The sequence below is a fragment of the Gobio gobio genome (genome assembly GCF_949357685.1).
Source record: "Gobio gobio genome assembly, chromosome: 8".
In the NCBI taxonomy this organism is placed as follows: Eukaryota; Metazoa; Chordata; class Actinopteri; order Cypriniformes; family Gobionidae; genus Gobio; species Gobio gobio.
The window spans coordinates 42481961-42492686 of NC_137114.1; the positions used below are offsets into that span (position 1 = coordinate 42481961).

At 35.2% G+C, this 10726-nt stretch overlaps 1 protein-coding gene across 1 annotated transcript in view; it reads left to right on the top strand.

Moving 5' to 3' along the window:
* Window positions 1-2316: 2316 nt before the first annotated feature.
* The window catches only part of zpld1b (zona pellucida-like domain containing 1b), a gene marked incomplete at both ends in the record, with an annotated part of 9172 nt that continues 762 nt past the window's right edge, over window positions 2317-10726 (top strand). The window contains 8 exons of the mRNA XM_079824035.1: window positions 2317-2422; window positions 3518-3738; window positions 5757-5938; window positions 6081-6153; window positions 7088-7185; window positions 7486-7566; window positions 7773-7944; window positions 8037-8142. Of these exons, the coding sequence (XP_079680161.1) occupies window positions 2317-2422; window positions 3518-3738; window positions 5757-5938; window positions 6081-6153; window positions 7088-7185; window positions 7486-7566; window positions 7773-7944; window positions 8037-8142 (1039 nt within the window). The remainder of the gene's footprint in view (window positions 2423-3517; window positions 3739-5756; window positions 5939-6080; window positions 6154-7087; window positions 7186-7485; window positions 7567-7772; window positions 7945-8036; window positions 8143-10726) is intronic.

Sequence of the window (10726 nt, forward strand, 5' to 3'; positions counted from 1 at the left end):
GAAGTTCATCCAATAAATGAGTGTATGAGTGGCCACAGCCTAAACACAGGCACCATTCTTCTGCATAATGGTAACCACAAAATTACAGAAACTCCTGTAAATGTCCAACATAACTGCACATAACACTAACATAAACTAACAACATATTTCCCTTTACTAAAAAAAAAAAAATGCCACTTTAATCCCTAAATTTACTCTCCTAATGCAGTCCCTTGCAAAGCATGCTGGGAACTACAGATCCACTGCCCAGTTTGTTCGTTTCACTCAGCAATGTTAAGTTGACTGAACAAACATTTATTAAGTAAAGCTGACAATACTCATTTTTAGTAGAAACAACTCAGTAAATCTAAGTAAATATAGTAACATGAGTTTTTTTAAGTAATGTGAACAAGGATGATTTGAGTGCAACTAACAACAGAGACTTTAAGAACAGAGTGCAACAAACAACAACTAACTTTACATTCTATATAGAATGAATAAATGTAGTATGAATGTAATCCGGATGTACTCCATTTTGTCATGATCATGTGACCTACCAGCGTCAGTTGCGTCCCATCACCTCCATTCATAAATCGTCTCCCGTGGCCTCATGATAGTAAAGTGTCCATCGTATGCACACTTCAGAATCTCGCCGGAAGTAGTAGGTCATCCGGGTACACTGAAAAAAATGATTATGGCCCAATTAAATTAAGCATAATTAATTTATGCTCGTTTAAATAATTTAAAAAAAAAAAATTGGTTTTATCAGAATTGTATGTGTTTTTGTTTATATTGAGATAAAATAAATTGATTACGACCACTTACGATAAAAAAAATTTGTAAATCCAACTAATCATTTTTTTCAGTGTACTTTTCGCCTACTGTTTCGAATACTATGAATTCGGACATACTGCTCTGTTGGCATACTGTTGTTTGCATACTGTATAGTAGAAGTATTCGATTTCAGACGCAGCTCTACTCTCTTGATTTAGCCACATGCAAAGCATGCTGGGAACTAACACGCCCCGCCCAGATTCAGTTCATGCAACACAAATCATTCATGTAATCTCAACACAAACGGATTAAGTAAACTTAATAAAGGCCTTCTGAAGCGAATCAATGCGTTTTTGTAAGAAAATTATCCATATTTAACAAGTAAAATATCTAGCTTCCAGTGGACCGCCTTCCGTATCCAACTTACGACTATATGTAAACGTGTAGCGCCTCTTGTAGTTCCAAACACTTACGCTACGTCCAACGTCATCGTCGTGCCAGTTACGCTTCTTTCGTAAGTTGAATACAGAAGGCAGTCCGACGGAAGCTAGATCATTTACTTTATAATGTGTTAAATATGGACGTTTTTCTTACAAAAGCCGTTGATTTGCTTGAGAAGGCCTTTTTTATCCCCCGGAGCCGTATGGATTACTTTTATAATGGATGGATGCACTTTTTTGGGCTCCCATTCACTGCCATTATAAAGGTTGGAAGAGCCAGGACATTTTTTAATATAACTCTGATTGTGAAAGGAGAAAGTCAAATACGACTTGAGGGTGAGTAAATCATGGGCTAATTTTTATTTTTGGGTGAACTATCCCTTTAAGAGCAATCGAGTACAACATTAAAATCTGCCAGTTCTGCTTACTTAGAATTTCTTAACTTAAAAAATTTGATGTAACTGATTACCTCAGATTTTTTTTTTTTAGTTTTGCCAACTTATTTATTATTCAGGTTTACAGTGCAGTTTGTGATTGTATCTTCATCTAGTGCGTTAAGTGCGAGGAGCCAGGAGGCCAGAGAGTGACGATAACTCGCTATCAACCCTGATGGACTGACAGAGAGAATAGGCCCTTTAGTCACTTCAGCCGCCGATGAAAGCATAATTCCTGCCTTCAGTCCCACACTGAGTTCAGACATTATTGAGCGATGACAGAGGCAGATCAAGCCATGAGGAGACGAGTGGGAAATCGTAAAAGCGGCTCATGTTTCTGCCTCCATTAAAAAGATTTGTTCAGCGCATTGAGATTGTGATGGATTTTCCCATGTTGTCCAGGACAGCTCTTTTTGTATAAGTCTTCTGATAATGGCTCATTGTTTTGGCTGCAGCAGAGGCCCGTGGTGCGGGCGGCCCTGTGGAGATGCCAGGCTGCCCATTCACTCACCGGCAGCAGGCCGAAACGCATGGAGCACAGCTCACCTGCATCAGGGGACTGAGGTAATAGAGGGATCTCAACACTTTATGCAACAAACATTACTGGTATGCAAGCCGTTATTTTGGTTATGACTGAAGTTTTGAAATGGCAGTAAAATGTCTGTTTTCCTCTCTTTCCAGGTGTTGAAATGGAGTGGATATGTGTTCCTCTTCTGCTTTTCAGTGGGATTCATTTAGCTTTTACACAATTCAATGGATTCAACTGTGATCCAAACTTACACAGCAGATTCCCTGGTAAGAAACCGAGAGCCATAATTCATATGTTGCAGAATGTAAACAATAATACACTAATGTTAAAAAGTTTGGGGTCAGTAAGATTTCAAAAGTTTAAATTAATACTTAAAACAAACCAATGCATGAAATTGTTCAAAAGTTGACGATAAAGACATTTATAATGTTACAAAAGATTTTTATTTCAAATAAATGCTATTCTTTTGAGAGAGAGAAAAAAAAATCAACATTTTCAACATTGATAATAATAATCATCATATTAGAATGATTTCTGAAGGATCATGTGACACTGAAGACTGGAGGAATAATGCTGAAAATTCACAGGAATAAATTACACTTTAAGTTGTAGTAATATTTTACAATATTACTGTATTTACTACTGTATTTTTTGATTCAGCCATGATGAGCATTAGAGACTTCTTTCAATAACAAACATTTTACTGACCCCAAACTTTTAAATAAATCACTTGTAATTTTTTTTTTTTCAAACAATGATAAATAATTATTGTATATGAATACTTAGGGTAACAGAGTAACTAGTTGCTTATTATCATGCATATTACTAGGACATTGTCTGTTTATTAGTACTTATAGCACATATGAATGCCTTATTCTGCATGACCATATTCTACATCTCTTAATCCTACCCAATTCCTAAATGTAATAATAACTTTACTAACTATTAATAAGTAGTAATTAGGAGTTTATTGAGGAAAACGTTGTAGTTAATAGTGAGAATAGGACCCTAAAATAAAGTGAGACCAATATTAGTTTATTAATTCCTTATATTAGAGAAAGTATTATATATAGTGGAGTCTGCACTGGAAATTTGGGCTTTACAATTTCATTTAAACCTGGAAATCTTAGAATTTTGAAAAATATATAACAAAGAAATGTTATGATGTAACATTTCTTGCTCCAAAAGGTTAGGTTGCTTGTGGAGTCAATGGAGCTTGTCATTAAAGTAAATACAAGACATTTTTAAATGCATAGTAATATTTTAGTTTGCACTTTGCACTTAAATTGTCATGCTGATAATATAGTTTGTAGCAACGGAGATGCCGTATCATTTACTTGTTGTGCTGTCTTTCCCTCAAGGTGACAGAGACATCAGTGTATACTGTGGTGTTCAGACAATCACACTAAAGATTAACCTCTGCCCTGTGCTGTACTCTGGATACACTGATGCTGACCTGGCACTGAACGGCCGTCATGTAGATGCCCACTGCCGAGGCTTCATAAACAACAACACCTTCCCCACAGCTGTGCTCTTCAGTATCAGCCTGAGCACACTGGAGGCCTGTGGGAACACGCTGATGGTGAGGGAAACATTCATGTACCATGGTGTATGAATATGGTAATAATGCAATATCATTGAACTGTGTATCTAAACTTCCACCATCTTTACCTTTGCCCAATCTATTCTGTTGGTTTTAATACTGTATTACATATGTCATGCCCCATGGCTCAAAAGGGACGCAACTAATGGGGGCTCGTCCGGGATATGGAAATAACAAAATTGATCTGGGATTTTAACCCCCTGTTTCACAGACTAGTCCCAGACTAAAATGCATGTTTGAGCTGTTTTAACTGAAAGCAACTTAAACATATCTTACATATCTTAAAAATGCCAGTATTGTTTTGTCTCAATCGCGGAGCAAAGAGGAGACTGACAACACGCCGACAGACAGGACAGAGCAAGTTACTTTTGATATGAAACATAGTCTCAACTTTGAAATTGTCATTTTTTAAACAAATTTAAACAATAAATACTGTTTTGTGTCTCTTTAAAGGGTTAGTTCACCCAAAAATGAAAATTCTGTCATTAATTATTTATATTACCCTCATGTCGTTGGACACCCGTTAGACCTCCGTTCATCCTCGGAACACAAATTAAGATATTTTAGTTGAAATCTGATGGCTCTGAAAGGCCTCCATTGGCACAATGCACTTTACACTCTCAAGACCCATAAAAGGTACTAAAGACGTCGTTACAAAGTCCATCTCACTACAGTGGTTCTACAATAACTTTATGAAGCGACGAGAATAGTTTTTGTGCGCAAAAAACACATAAATAACGACTTATACAGTGATGACCGATTTCAAAACACTGCATCATGAAGCTTTGAAGCGTTATGAATCAGTGAGTCGAATCATGATTCAGATCGTGTGTCAAACCGCCAAACTGCTGAAATCATGTGACTTTGGCGATTCAAACCGCTGAATCGACTCACTGATTCATAACGCTTCAAAGTTTCATGATGCAGTGTTTTGAAATTGGTCATCACTATATAAGTCGTTATTTAGGTTTTTTTTTGCACACAAAAACTATTCTCGTAATTAGTACCTTTTATGGGTCTTGAGAGTGTAAAGTGCATTGTGCCAATGGAGGCCTTTCTGAGCCATCAGATTTCAGCTAAAATATCTTCATTTGTGTTCCGAAGATGAACAGAGGTCTTAGGGGTGTCGAACAACATGAGGGTAAGTAATTAATGACAGAATTTTCATTTTTGGGTGAACTAACCCTTTAATGTGTCGTGATCGCTGTAGCGCCTCAGTTAAGCTGCTCGTGAACCGATTATCTCTTCTTTCTAGTTCATAGATAAGCATGAAATAAACATGAATGAACACTAAAAGAAATGTTGTTTCAACCGCAGAAAGACGTCAGTACACACGTTTTTCCAAGTTCAAGTCCACCGACGTTAATCTACTAACTCTCTTGACTGCTTTGTCGGACAAAAGGGCAGATTCAGCGATGTGAATGGTCAGATCGCCTGTCAATCAAACGTGCGGCAAAGGGTGACTTGAACTAAGGCATAATCATGGCTTAAAGGTGCACTGCTTAAATTTTAGCGGCATCTAGTGGTAAGGTTGTGAATTGCAAACGCTCACCCCTCCCTTTCAAAGCACATAGAGAAGCTACGGTGGCCAACACAGGACAAAGATGTCGTCATCAGAGAGAGAAGAGAGTAGCTAGCGCTCTGGAGAGCAGTTTGTCCGTTTAGGGCTACCGTAGAAACATGGCGGCGCAAAATGGCGATTTCAAGGGGACCCGCGGTGTATGTAGAAATGTAGAAAGAAATGGCTCAGTCTAAGTTATTGAAAACATAACGGTTCATTATGTAAAGTCTTTATACACCACTGAAAACATAGTTATGTATATTATATTGCATTTCTGTCAACAGATCCTCATGAATACTTCACACTGCACCATTAATCTAAGCCCTGTCTGTGAAACTGGGCCTAAAGATGATAAACTTAAGAACAAAAATGTGATTTTTCCTAGTGAAAATAAGATTTACATTAAAGTAACATATGTAAATCTTTCTGTGTTCAGGTTTCTACAATTCAAGGTTTCAATGCTTATGGGAACATCTCTATGGTGCAGATGGGGAATATATCAGGCTACATTGACACCCCAGACCCTCCAACTATCATCAGTTACCTGCCAGGTCTGGTGTATAAATTCAGCTGTAGTTATCCTCTGGAGTACCTGCTCAACAACAGCCAGCTGGCATCGTGAGTCTGTTTTTCTGACGTGACAACCTACTTCCATCTGCTATGGTTCTATTTAAGACCAAGTAATCAATGATTTGCTGATATTTTCTGCAGTGAATACACAGTGATAATGTCTTGCTCTGATCTCAACCTCCTTTACCAGCTCGTCTGCTGCAATATCAGTGAAAGACAACAATGGCACTTTCCTGAGCACACTCAGTTTGGTGCTTTACAATGTGAGTGATCTCTGTCGTTCGTAAAATAAAATTATTATAAATATTTTCATGAGATCACAGTTAATTAGTGGTTCTACTTTTTGGTCACACTTTAGATCTGGGTCCAATTTTCACTATTAACTATGACTTTTGCCTCAATAAACTCCTTATTACTGATTATTAATAGTTAGTACGGTAGTTGTTAAGTTTAGGTATTGGGGATTAAGGGATGTAGAATATGGTCATGCAGAATAAGGGATTAATATGTGCTTTATCCGTACTAATAAACAGCCAATATCCTAGTAATATGCATGCTAATAAGGAACTATAGTGAGCATTGGGCCCTAAACTAAAGTGTTACCATACATTTCTTATTTGAATTACATTTTATTTATTTTAATTTTGAATGTTTATGATTGTATACTTAAGTTTGCTGAAAAAAATTAAAAGAAATTGGTAACACTTCACTTAAAGACCTTATGTATAATGCATTATAAAGGTATTCATAATATACATTATATCTTTTATAAGTAATTGTAACCAAAGTTGAATTATAATATTTGTAGATTCTGAAATTGGTTGTTTTAATGCAATATACTTTCTAAAGGTGTGTTCAATGTATAATATATTATAACTATTTTATATATTATAACTATTACAATTATTCATGAGACCATACAATGCATTATGAAGTACATTACAAGGCATAATTACTGCATTAAAAAATAATTGTATAATGCATTATATATTTAAGTAAAGTGTAACCAAGAAATTATTTGACTTAAAAATATGATATTTACGATATTTATGATATTTAGTCTTATTTCCAAAATTGTCACTTTCATATTGTTAAATATAAAGTTAAATTAAAACATAAAAATGGCACGTTTGTGTAATGAAGAATGGCTTAGATGGCCATTACAGTATTGCTAATATTCGTTCTCATATTTTGCAGGATTCAACATTCAATCAGTTCATATTTATACCAATGTCTGGCCTGTCCTTGAAGACTCGTGTGTTTGCTGCAGTTAAAGCTACAAATCTGGACAGGAGGTAGCCTATATCACACAGATTTTATGATTTTATATATTATTGAAATATGAAATTTATTTTTCTGTCAAATAATTTCACATCAAAATGTTTTTTGCTGGTAATAAGTCACAGTTTTTACTAGTAATCTGTCTAAGTAATTGGGAGATTTTGTGAGGAAAATTATATGGATTATGAGGAAAAAAAATTGTCAGCTTGGGTAAATATTCTGATCTTGAGCCTCTATTAACTAATTCTTTTTTCTTCTTGAGATTGGAGATTCGATTCCCATTATTAGCAGAAATGACTGTGTTTTCCCTTCAGGTGGAATGTTCTGATGGATCACTGTTACGCCACCCCCTCTGGGAAACCTAATGATGAGATACGCTATGACCTATTCTTTGGGTAATTTAGTATTTTCTGAAATTATGTGCGCATTAACTCGGTGAGTCCTCATTACCTGCTCAACTGACTACTATTCAATGCACAAAGGCCTTTTAGATGAAATGATTTGTTTGTTTGAGTGTGTGCACGTTTGCGTGCGTGTTTGTTTGAGTTTCAGCTTATCGGCAGATCTGATACCTTATTTTTGGTGGTGGGGGTTTAAATAGGTGCTACAAGGATCCACAGACAACTGTTTTTGAGAACGGAAAAAGTCAAATGGGCCGCTTTGCATTTGAAGTCTTCCGTTTTGTGAAACATAAGAACCAGAAGATGTCCACTGTGTTTCTGCATTGTGTCACAAAGCTGTGTCGAGCAGATGACTGTCCATTGCTATTGCCGGTAAACAGTCTTAATGCTAAAATATTGTATGGTTAATAATGTATTTTAAGTTTCTTAACTGAATGAGAGCACTCAATGTAATACCTCTACAGATCTGTGGAAATCGCAGGAGGAGAGACACTGTGGATGAACACGTAGTATCAGGTTCATCCTCAGGGGATGCCGTCATAACCGCAGGTCCCATAATCACTAGGAGCGGTGAGAGCCCTCATCCTCAGCTTTATAGTCTGTTTAATGCACTGACAAAAAATGACAAATAAGATTTAAAGTTTGTTGATGTTTTTGTTTAAGTAAATGTAACAATTAATGGTATAAAAGTAAGTAAAATCTTGTGCTACTTAATATTTTTCAGGATTCTTTGATGAATAGAAAGTTCAAAAGAACAGCATTTATTTGATATAGAAATCTTTTGTAACATTATGAATGTCTTTACTGTCACTTTTGATTACATTTAATGAGTCCTGGCTTAAGTTTCTTTAAAAAAGTCTTACTGACTTACATTTTGAAAGGTAGTGTGTATATATACAAACATTTTATATATAACAGTCATATAAAATATATTTTTAATTTCTGTGAGACAACATCAGCTTATAATATATGTCTAAGATACACTGTAAAAAAACAAACCGTTAAAAAACTGTAATTTTCTGGCAGCAGGGGTGAAAAACAGAAAAATACTGTAAGGAAAAAACATAGATAAACTGTAAAAAAAAAAAACTAACCGTAAAAAAACGGTAGCTGTGTTTGCCGGAACTTTAGCGTAAAAAATACGGTAGCAACATTTTAGGATTTACGGGATAGCGCTTAGTTTACTGTCTATTTTACAGTTCAAATCTGTATAATTTAAAGGTTTATATTGTAATAATTACATATACACTGTAAAAATTTACGGTAAAAAACGTATTTCATTCATTGAAATAATGTTAAATTACCAACCTATTGAAATATTAATATCTGTTATGTACCTTTGATATATACTGACAACCACCAAATACAGTGGTGATGAGAATCACGTGATGAATCAAAGCTCATCACAAGCAGCTTTTAGGAGGACAATACTAATAAATGGAAGGTGTCAACACTTTAAAAATGAAATACATTTTAAAAATGCAATAAACGTTAATTTAACAACATTAGATGTAACATTAAACCCTAATGTAACTGATAAGAAAAAAAATAAGAACATAGTTATTTCAATTAAAATACATCAAATGTGACGTGTCACGCAGGGAATTCTGGGAATGTCAATTTAAGTTTTTTTGCTGTAAATTACACAATGACTTGTAAATTTAACGGTATTTTACTGTAAAATTAAATGTAAGGGTAAGATCTATATAGTACGGAAACTTTCTGTTAACCAGTTGCAAACTGTTTTCCACCGTAGCATTTTTACAGTGTTTTACCATTAAAATCACGTACATTTTTTACAGTGTAGACGAGATGCAGTCGTTCTCACAGACCTCAACATTTGGAGCACAAAGGAACAATTACAGTAACAATCAATAGATTATTCTAAGCATGACAACAAAATCAATAACACAGTGTATAAGCAAACAGTAAAACCATGCAACCTTATTAATCATTCATGTCACAGTGCATGCTGAAAGTGGATTTACATATTTAAATCTATAAAAAAAAAAAAAAATTCTGAGAGATTTGGGCTTTGATTTATGCATGTTTGAATTGAGTACAAAAATAGAATTTAAATAATAATGTCAATGTCATGCTTGAACTAATTCAGTGTATAAGTATTATAAAGGGGCTATATGTAGAATTCAGAAACAACACCATGTTCTCACTCGTGCACACATAATGTACAAGAGAACGTGATTCAAGGCCCGATACTCACGGCAAAGCTTTTTTTTTATACTTAGCTTAGAAGTTTAAAAAAAAAGATGCCGTCCACACTGCTGAGAGTGACGTTTAGATGAATATGTTAATATGTGCTGCATGCTTTCCTCTCAATAACAAAATAAACACACAACAAAACAGACAGCGGTGCGAAAACAGCAGTTAAGAAAGCATCTGATCATAGCGATGTGGATATGTTTGCACCAGCTCTGCAATTCACTGGCATCATGTTCATATGAGGTCATTACATTTACACTGTTATGATCGTTTGATTATAAAGTATATTTGAGGCTATATAGACTTCTGGCTATGTAAGACTATAGTTTTGAATCAGGGCCGTAACCACCATTGACACTGTAATAATTATTGGAAATGGCCAAACTGTCCAACCCCCCAATATTTGATATTTCTTAAAGGCACAGTATGTAATTTTCGCCGCTAGGGGTCGCTTATTCAAAACAAAGGTGCAGCTTGATGACGCCTTGATTTTGCCGAATCATGGGAGTTGTTGGTCTGCCTCAGCGGTCTAGCACGTCTATGTCAAAATGATGGCCAATCAGATCAAAGAAGGCAGGGCTTAATGTTCACTAAAGATAAGTGTGAATTCCAGTGCAACGCTTTTCGTTTTTATAGTGAAAAAGTGTGTGCGTGGTAAGATATAAGTAGCTAAACATTTAATATTTGACAACTGTTATACGGTGGATATGTTTAACAACCCACAGTAACATACAGTGATGCAAACTACTCAGCTTTTTTTCGCCATTTTGAATTGAGAGAATGCAATCATTTAAAATGTCATTCATAACTGAATGTGAGGAGACAAGAAACATATTTTTGACATATTAGACATACAAACAAGAGTGAATGTGTGCATATTTTTTTAAATAAAATATTATTTGCAAAGAGTTTAAATGGATTACTTCACAACTAT